Source organism: Phaseolus vulgaris, chromosome 8 (genome assembly GCF_051622355.1).
Source record: "Phaseolus vulgaris cultivar YP4 chromosome 8, ASM5162235v1, whole genome shotgun sequence".
NCBI classification, from domain to species: domain Eukaryota; kingdom Viridiplantae; phylum Streptophyta; class Magnoliopsida; order Fabales; family Fabaceae; genus Phaseolus; species Phaseolus vulgaris.
In genome coordinates, this window is record NC_143505.1 from 461,965 (window position 1) to 485,440 (window position 23,476).

Genomic DNA, 23,476 nt, shown 5'->3' on the forward strand with positions numbered 1-23,476 from the left:
TTCTTTAAGTGATATATATTTTATTAATTTTTTTACAAATTAAAAAAACTTAACTGTATAAAAAGAAATATAGTAAATAGTTATTATATGATGTTAAATTTTTCATTCCACAGACTATACTTTATTATTTGGTGGGTTCCATTTTACTGCTCCTTACAATAAAGTAGTGGCATCTTGGCCCTTCGATTGATCCTTTGATTCACAACTTCTTCTGTAACATAACAGTATAAATGTATGTTATATAGTTTTTGGTATATACACTTTCACATTTAATTTTACTTTTATGATTATTTTCGAACATTTTTATATTTAATTTGATTTTAAGAGTAAAAAACTATAACTTTTTTACCCTTTTTTTTAATTTCTAATTAACAATTTTGGTTTTTCTATCTTTTATTTTAATTCCTAAATTTCAGAACATACATGCAGTTTGGTTGAACTATTTCTTTTTTCGTGATTTTAATTACTAAAATTTAAATAAACTTACAATATTGATCCAATTGTTAAATAAACTAAAATTTAGTTAAAAATTTATTATTTTGTTAATTTTTATGAGATAATTGGCCATAATTAGCACAGGTAGTATTACTGTATCTAGTTTTTATATTATTTTTCTTGATAAATTCTTAAGAAAGTGACTTGAAATTATGTTAAAAGATTAAGTGAAATTCATATTTTAAAAGATTAAGTAAAATTGTAGTGTTAATATGTTAGACAATCTTGTATCATATTATATTATAGTTGAATTTTTTTTTTTCTGAAATATGAATCACACTTGAAAAAAGAGATAAAATAGTTTTAAAATTATATTGTAGCACTTGCAAATTAATTTTTTTTTCAATTGTGAGAGTTGTCAATATATTATTCAATGCATAAATACTTATATTAAAGAAAGTGACTTGAAACTATTTTAAAATATTAAGTAGAATTTATATTTTAAAAGATTAAGTGAAATTGATGCATGAATGTTAATAGGTTGAAAATAGTGCATTATATCACAATTAAATTTTTTTTTGCTGAAATATAAATCCCACTTACAAAAAAAAGAGATAAAATAATTCTAAAATTATATTGTAACACTTCTAAATTATTATTTTTGAATAGAGAGTTATCAATATATCATCCCTTTTTCGTATATTATTGAATGCATAAATATTTATATTAAAGAAAATTATCATTTTTATAATCTTTGCTTACATGTAAGTGTTTAATTTAACTAAGCTACCTTGGGAAGTAACTCTCCTTCACAATGAAATCCATGATCTTATGCAGAACACTCCCTATTGCTTTTTCAACCTCTATGAAATGGTAACTTTTGACCACAGAAAGAGAACACTATTACAAGTTATTGAAAGGAACAAAGACAGCACTTTCTAGTGTTGGAAACTAGGAACTTCCAACGTACGACACTTCATGTTTCTCCATCATCTCATGATCCTGCTGTGCCCTGTACTTATACCTATGTGCCGAATACACGAAGATGAAAAAATTGATCACACTCAGAGCCGTGAGAAGCCAGTAGAAGTAATCAAACCTCCCAGTGTTGATGTTCTGAGACAACCAAGAAGGTTCACCTTTTGCCATGTTCCCAGTGGCAGATTTAATGATGTTGTTTATGATAGTTGCCACAAAACAACCCAAACCACCAGCAAGTGCAGCATAAGCAGAGCCTATGCTCTTCATTGCATCAGGGGCTTCCTCATAGAGAAACTCCAAAAGCCCCACAATGCAGAACACTTCAGCCACCCCAATGAGACAGTATTGGATCAGCAACCAATAAGCACTCAGATTAGGCATAGCAGTGAGGAAAATGGCTACGTATTCATGTTTTATGGCATAGTTTCTTCTGTATTTTTCGAATATTGCAGCCCATGCAACTGATAGAATAGACACTGCCAAACCAATTCCTACCCTTTGAAGCTGAGATGCACCGTGTGGGTGACCCGTGATGCGTCTGAAGATGGGGACAAAGAGGGAGTAGTAGAGAGATAGAATGAGGAAAATGCTGAGGCCTGGGAACACAGGCATGCATGTGACTGGGAGTTTCAGACGTCCCAAATGGGTGTTCAGAGTGTATGCTTGCTGAACAGAGAGAGTGAGAAACTCTGTTAGAACCACGTTGAGCATGATTGTGCAAGCTGGTATGGGGATGAGTCTTAGAAGGATCTTCACTTCCTCCACTTGAGTCACTGTGCAGAGCCTCCATGGACTCGGATTGCCACCATCTTCTTTCAATTGCAGAGCTGCTTTGTCAAGAAACCTGATCAAATGTGTCATCCAAAAGCAGAAAAGTGAATATAACATTTCTCACTATCTACGTTTCTTTCTTTCTCTCCCTTCTATGAGTATTACAAAACATTTTTCAATGCAATATTGTTTGTTTGGTTCAAAGCCCCTTTTACATCTCTTGCATTTCTATCATAAAATATCACATTAGAGTATAGGAAATAATTTTCTCACCATAAAAGTTTAATCTTTTTGTAAAATATTCGCAATAGGTAGATTTTTTAAAAAACTTATGAGATTGAATAAGTGGTAGGGTTTAGGTAACTTTTGTTACATAGTTTAGCAAAGTTATGCTAGTTACCTATTTGAAAGTGTGAAAAAAAAACTGAAAAATAAGAACAAAAAAGTGGAAAAGGTGAAATCATGTGAACAAACACAAGCACCCACTTGTCTAATCTTGCACCCTTTATCATAAATTGTAAGAAAGTTAGAGCTTTATGGCGAAAAATGACCTGAAATGAGGAGTGTGAGGAATTTTTCTACTTCCCTTGATAGCAGAGTGTCTCCCAGAAAGCTCGTAGAAGCCTATGAAGTCACTGCTTGCAAAAGGGGCCTTTCTCTTTCGAAATGCAGCAACCAAAACCTGAGCAACACGAGTGAGAGGACTTCCTCCTGGTAACCTGTGTCTGTACAAGGGAGTGCCAATGAAGAACACCATGTTTGAGATTCCCATGGCAATGGCGAGAGACCCAAATGCAGAGCCCCAACCATATTGCATCTGCACATAGACCACTACTGTGAAGGCGACGATTGCCCCAACGGTGACAGAGAGATAGAAGAAGTTGAAGAATCTGTCAAGGTGTTCTTTGTAGTTTTTGCTTCTCTCATCGAACTGATCTGCTCCGAATGATGAGACGCATGGCCTTATCCCTGCTGCTCCGAAGGCTGTGATGTAGAGAAAGGTGTAGAGGTATGTCATCTGCCATGGTTTTGCTGGCTCGCACTTTCCCAGTAGCAGAGAAAATTGGTCGCAGTCTTCTTGGTTCGGGACAAACTTCCCTATTGTTGCACACAGTGTTATTCCTGTCAAACCCTGTTCATAAAAATCCAATCATCCATACCAATTCACTCCTAATATATACTTATACAACATATAACATATATGAAAACTTGTTAAAAATCTCACATCGACTAGAGATTAGTATATAAGTGGGTGCAAAACTCATTTTATTAAACTGGTTTTAGAAGGTTGAATTAGGCTTAAAGTTCACTTCTTAACAGAACTCACACTAGTTTTGTTGAATTTATTTAATTATACAGTTTTCACAAAAAAATTTTAAAAAAATATTAATATATTTAAAATTTAAATTTATGGTATAAAATTTTATTATAATTATAAAAATAAAAAATAAATCTTTTTCAATCAGTCATTAAAAAACAATTTTTTACTAAAAATCTGAAAGATATTTATACATACAAATTTTTATTCAGAATTTATAATTTATAATTATATAATATCTTCATACATTTCAAAGATGGTAGATATTTTCATGTCACTATCTATTTCAATATGATTAGAACCACTTGTTATTTTGATAATTTTTCAAAATTTTATGAAATTGTACTAAATGGTAAAAAATCCTTAAAAAATTTTAATAGTAAAATAAGATGAATAAAAAAATAATAGTTTAAAGATGGTTAGAGTTGTATGTAATTTATTATGAGATAGATTTAAAAATAAATATATATAGTAAAAAATAAATTTATAATTAAATAATATGAAAAAAATATTAAAATAATAATATTGAGAGTTATATTATAATGGTATAAAAAATTGGATTCTCAATATATTATTATTCTAATAATAATTTATTTTTTTAAATTTCAATTCCATCTTTGTGATAAATGAGAGTTGGCATGGTATCTTAAAAAATCTAAAAGAGTTGTACCAAAACCATTAATTAAAGTTTGGAAGGTAGCGTAGAATTGAATATGAGAGATATTTTGAGTGAAAGAAGAAGAATACCGCAAGATAGATTGTAGTGAAGATAGCTATTGTCCAATAGCGTCCAAGATATGCATCTGCTAGAAAACCACCGAGCACAGAAGAAGCTTGTGATATCCCTAAGAAATTGTTCACTGCGTTCGATGAACTCGTGAATGGTCTGTGCATCACGTAGAACATGAATGCAACCATGTTCACTGAAAGCCCAAAATAAGCCATTCTTTCTGCCATTTCATTTCCTACAACCACACACAATTATTATAGAATGTTCTTTTGATTCTATTTAAGATATATTAAGAACTGAAGTTAAGTGTAATTCAACTTCTAAATTCGATTTATGAGTTAAGATTTGCATTTAATCTTTAGTCGTGAGATTTACAACATACCTCATTTACGTTTAGAGTTACAGCTAGTACGTGGGACATTATATTATAGAATGTCCGATATCAGTCTAGTAACGTGAGACATTATATTATAGAATGTCCGATAACAATCTAGTAACAAGTGGTCTGACAAGCCTAACAAATCGTCAAACCTAACAAACTCTCCCTAAAATTGACTTAAAATACTTATATACTATATTAAAAAGTGGACTTTAAGTCAAACTCAGACTCATAAAACTAACTTGTAAGATGAAGTTTACATAAAGCTTTCAACTTATATTAATACTTATATACTATATTAAAAAGTGGACTTTAAGTCAAACTCATAAAACTAACTTGTAAGAAGAAGTTTGCATAAAGCTTTCAATTTATATTAAAAAATAAATTTTAAACTTAACTACTTATAAATTGAGAATTTCATAAACTTTCAACTTCCAGTAAAAGAACACGCATAAAGATAGAACATATATATACATACCGAATATAAAGAAGGCTGCAATCCAACCACCAGTCTTTGAAAGATCAACGATGGATTTGCCATGGATGTCAACTGGTGTAGATCCTGCTGTGTACCCTCGACCAAAGGCCATTCTTCTATCCTCAGACTCAATGAAGTAAATGGCTAGCTTCTTTCTGTTCATTGCAGTTCCTGGTGTTCCCTCAAGGGACCCTTCTGGTGGTGACCTTATCTCGGAGCTGTCCATCACTGGCTACTACTTTTCCTCAACCTCAATCTTCAGATTAAACACTCACAACACATCAAAAGGGTCATGGATCCAGCTCTTCTGCAATCACTAATCAGTAGTGAAAAAGCAAAAGAGGGGTGGGGAAAATCATTCTGGAATATGGATACTAAAGCCACCAACTTCTACTACTTTTATGGCTGCCCTTTCTCTTCTACTTATGGATGTGGTCAGAACCTAATTAATTCTTCTCAGGATGGGAAAATGAAAGAAAAAGAACTCACTTGTCTGATGTAGGTTTGGACCCTACATAAAGGTCTGTCACTTTTTTTCACTGACGTATGAATACAGTGCTGAAGAGTTAAGAGTAAAGGAATTGTAAACAGTTCATCTTTTTGACACAAATAGGAAAAGGATCACCTACCAGATTCGGACACGTTTATTAAATGAATGTCTGGTGGGACACACTTATCAGACATCGATACTTGTATAACACGTGTAAGATACGTATCATTGAAGGGTTTAATGTAAAAAATATTTGTTGAGTTTTTGATAATTTTGATATGATTTTACATTATAAGAAAATCATAAAATAGAAACAATGTTTTAGAGACCAAAATAATTAGTTACAATAGCAACTAAAATAGATACCATTTTAGAAACTAAAAAAAAGATTAGTTTCTAAATTAGTTTATATTATTTTCTATTATTGTTAAATGGTTTCTAAATTGGTATCTAATTAGCAACTAAGGTTTTAACTGCTAATTATTTAGTTTCTAAATTTGGTAGCAAAAACCTTGGTTTCTAATTAGATACCAATTTAGAAACTATTTAACAATAATAGAAACTAATTTAGAAATCAATTTTCTTTTTAGTTTTTAAAATGGTCTCAAAATTTAGTTACTATTGCAACTAATTATTTTGGTTTCTATTTCATGATTTTCTTGTAGTGTTAATACAATTTCAAAAATAAAAAATACAATAATTTTTTAAAAATTCAAACTTATTATATAAATTTATATATAATTATAAAATTAAAAAACAAATCATTTTGAACCAGTCCTAAAAAACATTTTTCTGCTAAAAAAGAACTAAAATATATTTGTACACATAAATCTCTATTATCAATTTATATAATGTATAGATATGTGTCTTTTATTCTACATTTTAGAGATTATACGTATCTTCATATCCGTATCTTATATATCTATTAGCATGGTGTCTGTAATACATATAGAACCGTCTTAAAGGAAGGTTCAACCAACACCTTGAAAGCAGGCATGAACAATAAATGGCAGTAGAAAGCATAGAACATGAATGGAAGCAATTGAAAAGAGTGCATTTATTGTGACCTACTGGAGAGGCTGGCACCATTGGTGTCATTGAATGGTGCTTGCATGTTAGTACTACTAATTTATTTTGAAATCTTGTGCCCACTATCTGTTTGCTTAAGAATTTTGGGGTTTGTTCAGCATGAAAATATGGATGCACATAAATTTCCATATCAATGGTGTTGGTTGGGGATTGGTCAGCACCTTGAAATTTTGTGCTTAGTTTTAAATTCTTCTACTTGAATCTTGTGGTCCTCTTTCTCCACACAACCCCATCTACATTTTAACCTTCTACTTATCTCAAATGAATTCTCTTCTACACATGATTGGTCATGTATGAAAGAGTTAAGTATATACCTAGCTTATTTCGTAGTTCTAGTATTTAACACGCTATAAACTCTAAATTTCAACATCACCTTATTGTGCTTAAATAATTCTTCATATAATTAAGTGTTTTTCTACCCAAAAAAAACAACTTTTTATTAAAATAGAACAACTTTAAAATTATATTGACCAAATCAAATCACATTGATAACTTTCAATTTGTTGTTCTCAAAAATAACATTTTTAAATATACTATTATTTTCTTTCTAACTCAAGTGGCCTTTTTAGTTTTTTCAACTTGCATATTTGTTATTAAAAGGATTGTTTCAACAAAAATTCATCAAACAAGTGATGAAATATTTTTTAGTCCTTCAAATTTTAGATAAATTTGTTTTTTAATTTTAAATTTAACATTAACTTTTTAGTTTTTTTAATTTGAAAATGTTTGTTTTGTAGTCTCTCTATATGCAACATAGTTAGAAATTGCTTAAGCTAATGGATTAACATGATAAGACAAAAACAAGTTTGGCTCGAATTTAAAAGGTTAAAAACAAATTTGCTTGTGTGCATGTTTTATCTGAAGCAAACAAAAATCTATTATTAAACAAGTATTAAATTACACTTAACAGTTTCAGATAGATATCGTTAAAATATTTTTGGCCTCTTTTATAAGGTTCAAACTGTGGCTTAGTGTTTAGTGTAGGACTCAAGTCAACACGTTTCTAATATTAATAATTTTTTTTCAATTTTTTTTAATAAAGCCATTTCTTTAATAATGAGTTAGTGAAGTATGAGTTTGTTGGAATGAGTTTCTCCTTAAGTACTTTGAATAAAAAAATGAATTTTCTATAATTTAAATTTAAATTAGTTATGCATATAAAATTTAGAGAAATTATATAAGTTTTTTTTCAATTTTTCATTATTTTCAAAGTGTTTACAGAAAAAGTTTTTATAAAACAAACTTTTATTAAAAAAGTTTTATTAGCGAGTACATTAATTTTAGTCTCTGCACCGTCTTACCCTAATAAAAAAATTGCACTATTTGTTATTCTCACCCGTAATCTATCTCTTTCTCATAGATTTAAATTGAACTAATTTTATGATTATTTTTTCATTTATTGGTGATTATTTTTGCTAGGTTTTATAGGATTGTGACGTAGTGAGAGAAACATAATTTGTCATGTTGTTTATAAGTATAACTTTAGAAGAAAAAATATCATAACTACAACTATGTTTAAGAATCTTTTTCACATAAATTAAAAATAGAATTGGTGTCAGAGTGAAGTGACATTTACCCTTTACTCTTTCTTCTCATGGTAAGATGAGATTATTTTGAAGATGCAATCAGAAGATCCTAAACACTTCACAATAGGGTTTGGCCCATTTTTTAAGAGCTAAAACAATGACAGAAAAACTTGCATGGTGTGTTGTCGAGCATTGCAAGTTTTGTTCTGTTTTGGGCCTGTTCTCTGTATACCAGCAACACCTAAAAACTACTTCATGCATCCCTTATAAATTTTGAGGAGGACGTAGCAACTACCTTCTTTGAGCCAGTTTACCAAATTCCAATTTTCCTCGTTTTCACAGTGTTTTTGACCTCAATGTTTTTTATTCCAATTTTCCTCGTTTTCAGAGTGTTTGAGGCAGTTTACCAAATTCCAATTTTCCTCGTTTTCACAGTATTTTTGACCTCAGTGTTTTTTATTCCAATTTTCCTCGTTTTCACAGTGTTTGTTTTCATAAGTATTCAATTCTAAAAATATTTGATAAACTTTTAATAATTCTAGCTCATCTAACACAATTTTAAAATAAAAAATCTATTAATTTTTTAAACACTCAGTTTCATTGTACAAAATTTTTATTATAATTATAAAAATAAGAAACAAATCATTTTAAACCAACCATACATATTTTTTTCTAAAAAAATTAAAACATATTCGTTTATATAAATTTTTATTGTCAATTTATATAATTATAATATATATATAAAGTTGTATCTCGTATCTACATTTTAAAAATTATGCGTCAGTGCTACATAATGTCAGTGCTACATAGAGTTACATAGAACCTAAGGCTTCATCTTAGAAATGAATTGATATGGTTATGGGAAGGAGGACCTTTTGATTAAACATTCGAACTAAAATGAAGAGTTGAGACATAAGTGACATCACAAGCACAAAGGAATGAAATCGCACAAATATTGTATACTCGGGAAGAAACAAAAAACGCTTGACTCGAAGTGGACAATTTCCCTTTCCCATTCCCATTCCCATTGTATCACTATCTTCTAAATGACTCATGAAGCACATTTACAGCAGCAGATGCCCAGCTACTGCCTTTTATTAATCCCCAAATGGCATCATACACAGCATCACACTTCAGTGGCTGACCAACTTAAGAGAGTTTGCCTTCTCTTGCAGAGAATCTAGGAGGCTGTCAAAGCTCTTCTTAAACGAATCCACTCCTTCAAATTCAAGCTGGTTACCAACAAAGCCCCAGTCAATACCCAATTTCTGGAGAGCATTGTATATTCCCTCAGCTTCAGATGCATTTGAGTCTATTGTTCTGTGAACAGTACCATGATCGATAAATGCTTCAAGGGCTTGGTCTGGCATGGTTGATACCTGGCATGTAAGAAGATGTTGTTATCAGATACAACAAAAACTATTGGTAAACCCTTTGATTTTTAACTTCGTGAACACAATCAAGGCCAAACAACGAGTCCGTTATTTGACTCAGATCAACTATCATAATTATAACAGGTAGACGAAGTGAAAAATAAGATAGCTTACAGTGTCAGGTCCAATAAGAGGTGCAACATATAAGGTGTCAGGATAGGCAGGATTCTTGACACTAGTTGAGGCCCAGAGGAGCCTTTGCTTCTTGGCCCCCTTTTTGACTAGAGCTTCCCACCTCGGACCAGAAAATTTCCTTTGGTAGAGCTGGTAAGCCAATGCTGCTTGGGCTACTGCTGCCTGTAAAATTCAATGTGCCTTGGCTATGAGAATTTTGACATTCATGGGTGTAATAAATCCAAAGACAATATTAGAAATTTGGTAAACAATAAACAGTTACCTTGCCACGTAGATTAAGGGCCTCTGAGGTGCCAATTTTCTCAAGGGTCTTGTCAATGAGAGTGTCAACTCGACTGACAAAGAAAGAGGCAACACTTGTTACTCTAGAGAGGTCATTTAACCCAGATGCCTCAAGACCATCCAAGTAAGCATCAATAACAGCTTCGTATCTTGCGAGAGAGAATATCAGCTGTACACACAAATACCAGAAACATAATTAGACTTGAACCATGCAAGTAAAAGAGATCAAGACAAAGGTCACTGTTCAGGCCATTTGAAGACAGAGTTTTTCAAACTCCTATTAGACACGAGCATGAGCTTATAATACCAGTACAATTTGTTAAGGTAGTAATGACAAAATCTAAAGGGTCACTAATCAAGAGTACCAATAAGCCAATCTAGAAATGCAAACAATAATTATATACAATACTGATTTATTTAATTTACATTATATGAAAGGATGTAGGGCAAACTCACCGTCACATTCACACTTATCCCATTAGCAATAACTTCCTTAATTGAAGGAACACATGGCTCCGTTGCTGGAATCTTAATATACACATTGGGGCGGTCAACCACTTTATGAAGCCATTTTGCAGCTTCTATGGTTCCCTCGGTATCATCAGCGAGCCTGGGAGATACTTCAACAGAAACATAGCCATCACCACCATCTGTTTGATCATAGATTGGTTCAAATAGTTTACAAGCATCTTGGATATCCTTCACTACAAGTTCCCAATATGCACTTTCAATGTCTTTCCCTGCTTGCACAAGTTCCCTGCATGATCGAGTAATTTATTCTTAGCTATAAGAGTAGGAAGGATATTGCTAGACTATAGTGAAACGTACACCAATAAGACAGTTACTAACATATCCGTAAGACCTAAAACAGAAACAACAGTATACTTAATGCAGTGACGAGCTGCCCCTCCCATGAAAAACTGGAACTAAGGAGTGTCACATCAGTGCAGTTTACTTTTATTACACTATACATATATATTGTGAATAGACTGACAGAACTACAACTAAGTGAATGCTTGCTTCAATTAAATTTTGAGAAACAATCACTTTCTTTCTCCAGCTCCACGAGAAAAGACACACTATAGACAGACAAGCATGATCTGTGTCCATGACTAGCAGTTTGAGCTAAAAAGAAATATCCGAATTTATATATAAGATATTCATGGTACCTGAACTGATCATTGTAAGCATCTGAGGACGAGATAGCTTTCTGAAAGATCTGCAATAACATGGACAGACAGCAGATTAGAATAGCAACATCCAAAGAATGCATCTTACAACTCACAAGAAATGTTTGAAACATCAATCAGTTTTCATTTCTGTAATATTATTATCAGGAAATATATATTCAATAAGGAGAACATTTCAAAAATAAAAAAAATAAAAAACATTACCGCAGGGTTGCTTGTGACACCTCTGACACCACTGGCTATTAGAGGAAGCAGATCTGTGACAGGTCTGCAGAGATTATCATACCATGGACTCTGCCCCTCTTTCTCATAGAGATCATGAAGCACTGTCCTCTTTGCAGGACTTCCATTCCCATCAGTTTGAGAGCATTTAATCCTGAATCAAAACAATCAAGCGTCAAATATTTGCCTCCCATATAAAAAAAACAAAGCCTTGAAAATGTTAGTCACTTAGGGTGGCCCTTGGAAGAGCTTATATGAGACATAGAAGCGTCTATAGCACAGAAACATAGAAGCATCGTCCCAGATGAACCAACACATGAAATTTGTCTTCTTTATGGATAATTTAAAAAAAGGAACGACATTGATACTAATCATATATGTAGACAACAGAGAAAGTGATTGATTACTCATAATTTTTATTAGTTACAGTAATCAAATAAGCATGTTCTTAATCTGGATTTACAAAAAAACAATTATATATTTCTGCGTTATGATTTCTTATAAATATCTACATATGCATCATACACGTATCTTATCCTACATACTTTTCTAATAATAATAATAATAATAATATATAAATATATTAGAATAATCACACTATCAGCGTGTGTCAGCTCGCACGAAAATTGCAAAGACAAATTCTGCAGCAAAGAACTCTTCTAAAAACCTAGCAACCTCAAGCAATCTTTTGAAAACTAAAAATCTTAGATAAATAACAAAACGCGTTTCACTTTCACTCTTCCGTAAAAATTAAGTTGTACCAGCTAACAAAACTTGTATCTATTTTCAGCTACCAACTTTACACCACCCAGGTCACATCCAACCAAACACGCCCTAACGATGACTAAGATGGCGATCGCTCGCTGTTGCTTTTAGCTTCAGAGATTTAAGCAAACAAAACGAAAAAAAAAAGAGGTGCATGTGGATGCGGTGTGAGAGATCGAGGTAGAGAAAGATGGTGGAACGGCGATCCGAGAAAAGCGCGAGAGGGATCGGAGAAAACTCACCGGAGAGAGGTTTTACGAGGGATGGAGTGAAGAGATCGGAGGGAAGAGGAGAGGCTAATTTTGTAATCTGCGGCGGAAGAAGAAGGCTTGAAGGAGAGGAAGCAGTTGCGAGAAGAATTGCGGCGGTGTGGAAGCGCTTCTGATAAGGAAGCAGCTGGGTTTAGCGTTGAGAGATTGGAAACGGAAGCCATTGGGAATTGCACGAAAGGAAACGGAGAGAGTAGAGTAGGTATTGCTTCAACTTTATTATATATTATATATTATATATTATATTTATTTTATATATTATTCATTTTAAGCTTAGTTTTATGACAGTGGAGGTTGGTAGAGAGAAAGTTGGTGGAACTTTTGGTTGACCGAAAAGCCAGAGGCAGAGCAACCAAAATAAAGGGTGCTGAAGGGTAATATAGGAATTTTCCATCATTGGTTTCTTCCCCTAGCCGCCATCCACTGTGCTACTGCGTTACGCTATCATTTTATCTTTTATTATTATTATTTATATGTTATCATTTTATCTTATTATTATTTATATGTTATCATTTTATCTTACTATTTTTTTATCTTTTTTTATATTTTCATTATTATTTTCCGCTAGTCCAAATATAAATACTATTTTCAATTATTTTTATGCTGTATGATATAAAAAATTATATAAAAAAGGAGTTGTTAAAAAGCATCTATTTAAGTTCAGACGAAACGAGTTTGGGTTTGGGATATGTTGGACTGTTTCTTCCTGCATTTTCATACCTTCTTTTCTCATCTTCATAAATTTTCGAATTTCCAAAAATACTCGTCTATAATATTTTGAATTATATAATTTGGAAATCATTTCTCAAATTTGTAATTAGTTTTCGGATTACATAATCCAGAAGCCTTTTTCCGATGCATGATTACTTTCTAGATTACATAATCTAGAAGTCTTATTTAGCTTCCGGATTATATAATCTGGAAGTCTTTTTTCAAATGAGTTTCTGGATTACTTAATCATGAAAGTAATCTTTAGGATGACATAAGAAAAATAAAAATGTCTTTTCATATTGAGTATGGAGGTAACAGAAAAAGATATGGAGGTGCAGGGAGAAAGAGTCGATATGATGATATAAACTGGTGAGTTAACCTCAGCCCAGACAACACAGAGCATATTATTACGCTGGACGCGTTAATGGGCTTTGAGGTGGGTTACACAGTAAAATAAAATGGCCATTACTTTCTGCACATTATCAAATTTGAACCTGCATCTGATATTTATGTGAAATGACAAAAATAACCTTAAATAAAAGGAGATATGGACAAAAATACATTTTTTTTTTCTGGAACATATTTTATGCATTCCAGAATGATATTTTGATTTTTGAAAATGGTATTATTTGAATAGATACGTAACATTTTATTGCATAATCAGATGAAGCCAAAAGTAACTTAGTATAGTTTTGGATCTCTGTTTTAGTAATACAAAAGGAGAGGGTGACACTTCAGATTCAACTATTTTCTAGAAATCTAAGATGAGAAGTTAATTATTAAAACAGCAGATTAATTATAGTTATCTCCTTCGAGTATAATCAAGTTGTCGTTTGCAGGTGAAGTAGGTTGCTGCAACCGGTGATCCAAGGTTATAAACCTCACTGAAATCTCTGGTGTTGAAATTCTGGCGCCAGCCTGGAGCATACACAGTTTGTCTACCATGTTGACGAAACAGTATGAACACAATACGATGAATCCCCATCATAGGTCGTGGACCTTCATACCCCACAACCTCTTCACCTACAAAACATATTATAAACACACGTAAACAATGTTTCTTATAACAATTCTAGAAGTGCATGAACATGTATCAGTTTTCATACTCACTTTTTGTTTTTATTAGTTTACTCTCATTCTCTCTTTCTTTACATCATACTTTACATTATATATGTCTTGGGTATGAAGTAAGTACCAATTGGATTGGACTGACTAGACACATGTTTAGTGAGTAAGCTTAATCATTGTGTCTCTTTTATAATTTCTATTTAAAAATATCATTGTAGTTGTAATTAGTGTGCAACAAGATATAATGAAAACATAATAATTGCCCGTGTGGATGTAGGTTGCAGTTGGCGACCGAAACACTGTATTGTTTATTTTTTTACCGTTGATTCGTGATTGTGTGTATTGCTTCTGCATGCGTTTTTCACATCAATATGTACATTTTTGTAGTATATTTTATAACCCGATAAAAATAGTAAACAGATTATTTTATAACAAAAATAATAAATATATTCTAACCTATTGAAGATATGTTAACATAATCATCCATAAAAAAGTCCAAAATATTATAAAAAACCTAAACAGCTTCAGGTCAAATTTGCCTCTATTTCTCGACGTAAAAGCAGATAATGATGAATTATCATTAATCCTAATTAAGCTAAAAAAAAAACGTTTTGAAGAGTATTTAACCATTTGTCTGAAAAACATAACACAAAAAATTCTAACAATGAAAATAGTAAAACAAAAATTTGCTAAACCACATAAAAAAACCAAATGACTATGATAACACACAAAATATTTAATATATTGTTGTTATAATTATACGTCAACGTATAAAATGTTATAATTATAGTAGATTTTAAATATTGTTATGTTTTAGTGAGTTGTCATTTAACCTAAGAAAAAAATATTCATGATCTCACATATGAATTGAAGGTTCATGTTTATTTTTACGTGCAATGCTAATATTTTCCATAGTATGCAAGTGAGAGGTGCAGTCTTTCTTCTAATCACACAGGTTCTCAAAATTGCTTTATCATAATTTTTTTATTATTTAAATTGTCTGGTTAAAATTTATTTATTGCATTGTTGATACCACAAAGTTGAGTTTATTTTAGAAAATATAAGCTTTTTATGTCGATTGATAGCCTCTAATTTATAAAATTTGTTCTACAACGAATAATATTTTAAAATATTTGTAGAATATATTACTTATTACGTAAGCATATAATTAAAAAGGTTAAAAGAGCATAAAATAAAAGCTAAGAACATACCGAAGTTTGTTCCTGTGGTTCCTGGAATATTAGCTACTAACCTGAACATCCATTGAAGGATAAAGAAATACATGTAAGATAAAGAGTTGTCATGTGCAAATATGATATTAGAGGTAAATTTTTTAAAGATTAAAATTAAAAATTTAAACTTAACATTATTTCATATTTTTAAAATTTTTACAATTATATATATGTACACTTAATATCTAGACAGGATTTAGAAAAAAATAAGAAAACAAAAAGGTATAAATACATCCTGATACAGCTAAAAGTCTAATAAAGATTAAGTGTTAAATATAAAAAAATAATTTATAAATTTCTTTTCTTTAGTATAATCTATTGCGTTATTCATTTTATTTATTTAATTTTTGTTATTAATAAAAAAATATACTAATTTAGAAATCATTTTAAAGGTTAATATTTTTTTATTTTTTAAAATAGTATCTAATTTAATCAATATAGTGAATAATTACTTTTAATTTTTAAATTCAATTAATATTTAATTATCTTCTTGTATTCTTGTAGTGAAACTTAAAAAAGAGATAGATAAAAATTGTAAGTGTATGTTATCTCCTCAATTATATTAATTGCATAATGAACAACATATTTATGAGATACTTACGTACTAAGCATTGATAAATCATACATAGAATTCGATGACTTGACCACATATGGTTAAAGGTATCTCAATCTTGACTCCATAAATACACACAACTACTTCTATAAGATACTAAATAATATTGTATTAACACAAAAACGATTAGATTATCATACCAACAATCACAATTGTTATTTTTTTTTAGGGTATATAAATGATAAAAGATTTAGATTCATACAAGACTCATACTATGAATAGAATATGACTCTCTAGAGATAAAAAAAATCACTTTTTTTATTTAAAAGAATATTTTTAGAAAATTATTAAAGATCAAATTAAAATTAACTTGATCGTCGAAGTACTAGTCTTATTTATCGAGATCAAGATTTTGAGAACGAGAAGAAAACCAAGTCTGTAAAATTTTAAGAATTATGAGAACGAGAAGAAAGCTAGTAAAGTATGTAAAATTATAAAGACTAGAACTTAGAGTGATTTTATTAAGACTATGGAGAGCTTGTAAATAGAATAAATATTTATAAAATGTTTAAACAAAGAAGGTGTTGGTAAAGAAGTATGTAGACATGGAAGAATAATATTGGTGTGACTTTTGCCATGTTCTCCTAAATGTGCCTTAAATTCAAGGGAGGGATAACACTTACCAGTGCAGATATTCTCTCTGATTTGGATTTCCTGGACTAGGTGCATCAGGATCCACCATCACCTGTAAATTATACAAAGTGCATCCAACAAAATTAACTATTAATTAATTATAATACCCACGTGGTAGTTATTAGATTTTTTTTATCAACAAAAAATAAATAAATAAGAGCATCTCAACTCTTATATGAAGAATTTCAAATCAAGCTTCTTAGCACTCAATCAGCTAGGGATCCAACAAACATTACAACGCATCAGTTTAGTCATATTAACATACCAAATCAAGATATAAAAACACAACAAAATACAATTACATCAACCCTTCAAAAAAATCACATTCTCAAAACAAGACACAAAACTCTAACAACTAAACAAAGTTATCAAACAGAAACAAGTCAAACACCCAATAACCGAAACCATCAAATATGACTAGAAAGTAGTAGCTAGGTATTGAAACACCTAGAAAATTTGACAAACTACTGAATAAATGAATGATAATGGAACTTATATATATACATAGAGATACCAGAGTGTAAAGGGTTCTGAGATCATCTCCACCAATTTCAACTCTTGGTTGGTTCAGGATTTGTGAGGGTTTGAGCTCACAACAGTTGATAACTTCGGAGCCAATATTGTTGTAGAGTATTCTGAGAGACACAGAACTTGTAAATGGCTCCAAAACATCACCTATTACACCTCCAATAACAAGAGGATTCGTTGATCTTGGCATAGCTAATGTTTACAAATAATATATAAGAAGATCTTCTTCACCTACACTTGCTTTGTTTCTTTGAATGAACAAGGGAGATGCCTATTTATGCATGCTATTGCGTACTTTTTACTGATATTGCATTATCTCTGGATTCTTCTCCTTATACTTAAAATAAAAGGTACTTCCACTTTATGGCAGGGAAAAAAAAAATCTTCATAGATAGATGCATAGATGTTATCTAAAACTTCCTTTTGAATGGTGTCACATACTTTAAGTTGTGGTCGTAAGAAAACCACTTTACACTTGTGATGTAAGTTATTTTATATATATATATAATTTTATTTTTTTTATTTTATTTTTTTTCAAAAGTTATTTGGTCGTAAGCAAGAGTTGTTGGCTTCCATAAAGAAAAAATTATTCCATATTTTTAATCAAACAAACAAAGTCTTATTCCACTCATTTATCACGTTAAACTTTATTTTTTATAATAAACCATTCAACTACCTTCTCAATTATTTTCGTTTTTTTATTATAAAAAAAATGTGAATTTGAAAAATCACTTAAACTTCACTTAAACTTCCCTTAAGAGCACGCTAATCTCCTACCAACATATTTGTCAAACATGCCAAATGCTTGCAAACATGTAAAAAATGACTTAGGAAACTACCCAACACCGTAACACATTATTAAACCAGTTTCATATAGACCAAAGGATTAAGGCACCAGTCAGAATAAGAAAAAACATAAGAAGTCTTGGAAGTAAGCCAATACTAAACCTAAATCCTAAATTCTAAACAATACTACATTCTCAGTTTTCGTTAACACACAATCTAGGTCTCTTCTCAATATTTTTTTTAAAAAAAATCTAATAAATAATTAGAGGCATGACATAACTCTATTACATTATATAACATCTTATTTAGGTTTGGACAATCTATTTAAAATTTTGATGTTTATGATTTTGTAATACAAGAGAATAAAAATATCACTTTTTAAAGTGTGTATTTGATTTTTTTTTTTTTAAAGTGAAGTAAATATTTTGTGACTCTAAGAACAGTTGTGTTCCTCAAAGGGCCACACCCCTCACCTATTGGATTGTGCTGTGACAACTGTAAAGTGATTGATCCAAATTCTCTTCTCTTGACCGTGCAAGCTCCTCTCACTTTTTTTCCCATGCTTTTGTATTTTCAAAGGATCTTTGCCCTAAAATTTGAACCTAACTGCCATAATTTTTTATAAATTAGTTGGATCATAGATCAATATTGTTAAATTTGCATACGGTTTAATTATGAATTTACTTTCAATTGTGTTTTAAATAGTTATTATCAAATTAATATTTCATTCTAAATCATTAGTATTATGACAAAGAATCATGTCAAAATTTCAGAAAGTCGTTTGGCCTATGTTGCATAAAACTTTTGAGATAAACCACCAAACAACTTTAACGAAGATTCTGGTTGGATAGGTGCATGGATAAAAGTTATATAGAATATAAGCTTTTTGGAGGAGAGAAAAGTATATAGAATCTCATATTTTTTATGACAATTTTTTGGACTAAAAGGACAACCTAAGTTAATGAGGATTTTCCTTTTTTAGAAGAGTGATGGTGGATAAATATGTTGTGTTGGATTTTGAAGGGATCTCACTCAAAAGGGTCATTATATAAATACATCATAATTATATTTTTTTATAAATTTTTCTTTTATTCTTTCATATGGATTCACACACACATATTATATATATATATATATATATATTTATTTATCTTTCTTATTCATAAATACATCATAATTATATTTTTTTATAACTTTTTCTTTTATTCTCTTATATGGATTCACACACATATTTTATATATATATTACTCTTTGAACTGACGTGTTTTTAGTAGGGAGTTTAATATTTGTTAATAAAAATAATTTTTTTATCACATAAATAAGAATATTTGACTTACTATATGTGAATTAGAATAACAACAATACTAAGATAAAGTAATTAAAATATACCATAAAATTAAACATATTAATTTTTTATCGGTAAAATAAACTTGTATATATGATAATGAGCATAAAGGGATAGTAAGACACTCAAGAGTTAGAAAATACTTGGATGGTAGACGATATGTCGATATGAAGCATTATATGTCTGTATTAACCTTTATGATAAAATAAGATTGTCTATCCTTTTGTTTTATTATATGTCTGTATTAACTTTTATGATAAAATAAGATTGTCTATCTTTTTGTTTTTGTACTATTATAAGAAAATTGTATGTAAGAACAATGAAGATGTTTTTATTATCTTATGTGTGTATTTACCTAACTTTATGTATAGAAAATATATACTAGTGTAGGGAGACTTTTTCTCTCCAAATTACAATCTAATTAGGTAGAAATACACTCATCATAAGATTCTATCATTATTAAACTAATTGTATAATTGAGTACAATATTACATACAATAATAATTATGTATAATTTGATAATTTATTATTTTCTTAATGTCATGGTAGTGCTTCTCTTCCCACTTAATATCATCAACGTTTAAATATTTTTCAGCTGTTTAGATTTAGCATAACTAACTTTTTTTTTTTTTAATTTCAACGTTTGATGTAGATAAACTAAAACACTTTTTCTTTCAGTTGAACATATTAAGAGGATCAATTTTATGTTTAGAAGGAGAAATAAACTTAGCCTTTTTAGAATGTATAAAAAAAATCATAAGAAGGAAAATTAAACAAATTAGGCAACTCTAGCTAAGTTAGAAGATATAAATAAAACAGTTGCATTCATATGTTTTCTGCATGCTGAAAACTTTTCAATTCATTTTATTATATTTTATAAATGTTACGATGAAAGAGCATCTTATATATTTATTATAATAATGAGAATTCTATAATTCTGTTACGGATTACATTCCATGTAGTACATATCATACATAAATTAATATACATTATGTGGGTTGGACCACTAAAAAGTATACAATAAGAAAAACTACTTAAATTTATTATTTTTTAAATTAAAATTAGTATTATAAATTCTTATCAAAATTAAAATCTTGGATTACCATCAGATCCAAAGCTTTTTTCTTTCTCATATATGCTAAAGCCCAAAATAGAAGCCCTAAGGACTATTTCTTCCTGCACCTCCATATCTTCTTCTGGCACCTCCATACACAACATGAAAATATATTTTTATCCTTCTTGTGCCATCCCCATAGAATAACTTCCGGATTATGTTATCCGAAAACGCATTTGAAAAAAGACTTTCGGATTACATAATCCAAAAGTTAAAAAGACTTCCAGATTATGTAATCCGGAAAGTAATCATGCATCTGAAAAAAGACTTCTGAATTATATAATTTGGAAGCTAATTACAAATGTGAAAAATGACTTCCGGATTATGTAATCCGGAATACTACAGAGGGACAGTTTTGAAAATACGAAAAACTATGGAGGTGAGAGAAGAATGTATGGAGGTGCAGGAAGAAGCAGTCAGCCCTAGACATGCAATTTAGTTTGGTTGGGCCTACAACGGTTTTTCTTTTCCCACTTCTATTTATTATTTCTTTCGTTTTTCCTAAGCCCTAAGACATAAGTTCAATGTTGAACAAAGTGTCCAGTGTATTCTAGCATCATTAGTTTTGGGCAGCTTCTTCCTGCACCTCCATGAATCCTTCAGTCACCCCATACTAAAGGCGAATTTACTGTTATGCCCTTTAATAATTTAAAAAATTAATAAACCCTTAAACCTCTCTCTGAAAAAATATAAAAGATAACAAAATATCAAAAAATTAATAATTATTATTATTAACTTGATTTAAGTAAATTTTGTAATTTTATAATTTTAAGTGATCAAATTACTTTCCTAAATAGTTAACATTTCAATCTTGTTTTAAATATTATATCTAAATTGTATATTTTATCACATTTTTTTCATAAATGTATGAGTTTTTTAAGATTTCATGTAGTTGCCTCGTACTATAAAATTGATTGCACACTTGCAATATGAACTCTTTAGATTTTTTTTAATTGCTTAATCAAACAAATTTGATAGAAACTTCAATTGTTTGTCAAACAAGTCTCAATTTGAGTCATGACACTATTTTTCACTAAAATTATAGTTTTTATTATTGGGTGCAAATTCATATTTGAGTAGAACATTTGAAATTAATATATTTTATTTGAGAGTTATATAAAAGAAATCTAATCATAAAAATTAAATTATCGTAACTATTATCATGAAGTTCTTTTTTATAAGAAGAGAATTGTGAATTTAAACCTTATAAAAAAAATAAAAATAAAGTGTTCATCAATTTTGTCTCACATAACTTAAGAGTCAAAGTCAAGAATAATTTTATATACATTTTTCTATTTAATCTTTCGAGACAGTATTTTAAAAACAAAACCATGATAAAACCCTTTTAAAACGAACAATATTTCAAATACGATAATTAACCTTAATGATATCATCTCAACCGACGTGATATCAAAACATTAGCGTTGTCTATTAGAATAAAAAACACGTTACCATAATCTTCGACTATCAACTTGTTTTCTTTATCTCGATTCCTAATATATTGAATCACAAATATTACTTAACATTGGAAAAAAAAAAGTTTTAAGACACCATGATGTTGATTCTTGTGGGTCCATTAGCTTTTTAGGACAAAACTTTATGCAATAAGAAGACTTGGAATAAATTAAAGGTGTTTTTGTTTTGTTTCTCCTACTAAAGATGCTCTCAAAAACATTGTTAGTGGTTCACCTTCCTTCACATAATATACATACTATGGTATTAATTATATAGAAGAATATAACATGATATGACTAAATATCCTACTACTCATTCTCCAAAAAGGTTATGATTGTGAATGTTTGTTGGTAGAATTAAGACCTAGCTTCGAACTCAATTTCCATTCTCTGCTTTTAGCTTTCCCCCAATTGGGTTTTCATCCTACCTTATGATTCCATAGGACTGGCTCTATTGCATAACTGGGTCCTTTTCTGCTTCAACACAACACCAACTATCTTTTTCTTATTACTTTCTTCCAAATTCAATGTATCATCTTCACTCATACAATCACAATTCAATATGAAAAATAATCACCACAAGTAAAAAGTTAGTTCTTTATTGTAATTAAAAAAAGTAGAAAAGATCTTAAACTTTCTAAATTGTTGCTGATTTTGGTTATGGATGTTGTGCGATCTTTGATCAATGTAGGTGGTGATGTGTAAAAGATATTTCGATACCTAAATCAGTACTAGTTGAGTGTGGTAAATATTTTTTATTATATATTTAGTCTTTTATAGGATTATGATGAGTCTCTGATACTAATCTGAAATTCAGATGATTTTAGGTTAACTTTCAAATTTTAACTAAATTTTTGTATCATGATTACTTTATTTATTTGATATTAAAGAATATTTATGAGAACGGTAGATATTCAATCAACTATATTGTAGGATATACTTATAAATAACAAAAATATATTTAGATTCGTATTAATGTTGAGCCTTGTTATATTACTTTTTTTCATACAAATTTATGCTAAAAATTTAAAAATACTGATTTGCGTTTAATATTAAATCAGTTTTAATAAATTTTTAGTAGATAATTATATAAAAAGAAAATAAGTTTTTGAATAAATTAGATGGGAAGACTTTTTATCTTACTAATTGAGTCAACCTAAGAGAGGAATATTATTATTATCATCGTCATTAAATATTCTGTGTGTAAGAATAATAAAAAATATGTTTGAGAAATAAAAAAATAGTTTTGCAATTTGGTTGGATATTCATATTCCGAACTTTGATAAGTTTGATGTGTTAAGCATGAGGCATCTTTGCGTGCGCGACCACACCACATGTTATTGTGTGGATCAAACATCATATTCGCATTCTTCACTTTCTCCACACAGGACCAAACATCCACATTCTAAAGTACTACTATTATCTAATATATTCAAATATCTTTTTCAATTTCTCAAATTTTTTTATATTCTTTTAGTCTTTTCAATTCAAATTTGTTT

The 23,476-nt window shown here is 29.9% G+C and overlaps 3 protein-coding genes across 3 annotated transcripts; all 3 read right to left on the reverse strand.

Moving 5' to 3' along the window:
- Positions 1 to 1,155: 1,155 nt before the first annotated feature.
- On the reverse strand, positions 1,156 to 5,649 carry LOC137823783 (Major facilitator superfamily protein). The gene is made up of 4 exons (XM_068629052.1): positions 5,093 to 5,649; positions 4,253 to 4,470; positions 2,739 to 3,319; positions 1,156 to 2,260 (listed from the first exon to the last, which is right to left on the reverse strand). Exons 1-4 carry the CDS (start codon positions 5,316 to 5,318, stop codon positions 1,387 to 1,389), a joined length of 1,899 nt encoding a protein of 632 aa, XP_068485153.1. The 5' UTR covers positions 5,319 to 5,649; the 3' UTR covers positions 1,156 to 1,386.
- A 3,404-nt stretch (positions 5,650 to 9,053) lies between these two features.
- TRA2 (Aldolase-type TIM barrel family protein) lies at positions 9,054 to 12,823 on the reverse strand. Its single transcript, XM_068632518.2, has 7 exons — positions 12,467 to 12,823; positions 11,442 to 11,613; positions 11,217 to 11,266; positions 10,504 to 10,804; positions 10,028 to 10,216; positions 9,745 to 9,927; positions 9,054 to 9,576 (listed from the first exon to the last, which is right to left on the reverse strand). The coding sequence occupies exons 1-7, from the start codon at positions 12,655 to 12,657 to the stop codon at positions 9,331 to 9,333; spliced, it is 1,332 nt and encodes a 443-aa protein (XP_068488619.1). The 5' UTR covers positions 12,658 to 12,823; the 3' UTR covers positions 9,054 to 9,330.
- Positions 12,824 to 13,853: 1,030 nt separating this feature from the next.
- On the reverse strand, positions 13,854 to 17,499 carry LOC137824461 (protein VERNALIZATION 3). Its single transcript, XM_068630112.2, has 4 exons — positions 17,265 to 17,499; positions 16,741 to 16,802; positions 15,484 to 15,524; positions 13,854 to 14,227 (listed from the first exon to the last, which is right to left on the reverse strand). The coding sequence occupies exons 1-4, from the start codon at positions 17,466 to 17,468 to the stop codon at positions 14,007 to 14,009; spliced, it is 528 nt and encodes a 175-aa protein (XP_068486213.1). The 5' UTR covers positions 17,469 to 17,499; the 3' UTR covers positions 13,854 to 14,006.
- Between the last annotated feature and the right edge of the window lie 5,977 nt (positions 17,500 to 23,476).

What these genes read in the sequence shown, in the direction of transcription:
- LOC137823783 (XM_068629052.1), bottom strand. Translation starts at nt 5,318, where the DNA reads ATGGACAGCTCCGAGATAAGGTCACCACCAGAAGGGTCCCTTGAGGGA. An exon ending in TGCAGCCTTCTTTATATTCG is followed by an intron (nt 4,471 to 5,092) that starts GTATGTATATAT and finishes GTGTGGTTGTAG; the next exon opens with GAAATGAAATGGCAGAAAGA. An exon ending in TCACTACAATCTATCTTGCG is followed by an intron (nt 3,320 to 4,252) that starts GTATTCTTCTTC and finishes TTTTATGAACAG; the next exon opens with GGTTTGACAGGAATAACACT.
- LOC137824461 (XM_068630112.2), bottom strand. Translation starts at nt 17,468, where the DNA reads ATGCCAAGATCAACGAATCCTCTTGTTATTGGAGGTGTAATAGGTGAT. An exon ending in TCAGAACCCTTTACACTCTG is followed by an intron (nt 16,803 to 17,264) that starts GTATCTCTATGT and finishes TATAATTTACAG; the next exon opens with GTGATGGTGGATCCTGATGC. An exon ending in AACCACAGGAACAAACTTCG is followed by an intron (nt 14,228 to 15,483) that starts GTATGTTCTTAG and finishes TATGTTTTGTAG; the next exon opens with GTGAAGAGGTTGTGGGGTAT.
- TRA2 (XM_068632518.2), bottom strand. Translation starts at nt 12,657, where the DNA reads ATGGCTTCCGTTTCCAATCTCTCAACGCTAAACCCAGCTGCTTCCTTA. An exon ending in CCTCGTAAAACCTCTCTCCG is followed by an intron (nt 11,614 to 12,466) that starts GTGAGTTTTCTC and finishes GTTTTGATTCAG; the next exon opens with GATTAAATGCTCTCAAACTG. An exon ending in GCTTACAATGATCAGTTCAG is followed by an intron (nt 10,805 to 11,216) that starts GTACCATGAATA and finishes TCGATCATGCAG; the next exon opens with GGAACTTGTGCAAGCAGGGA.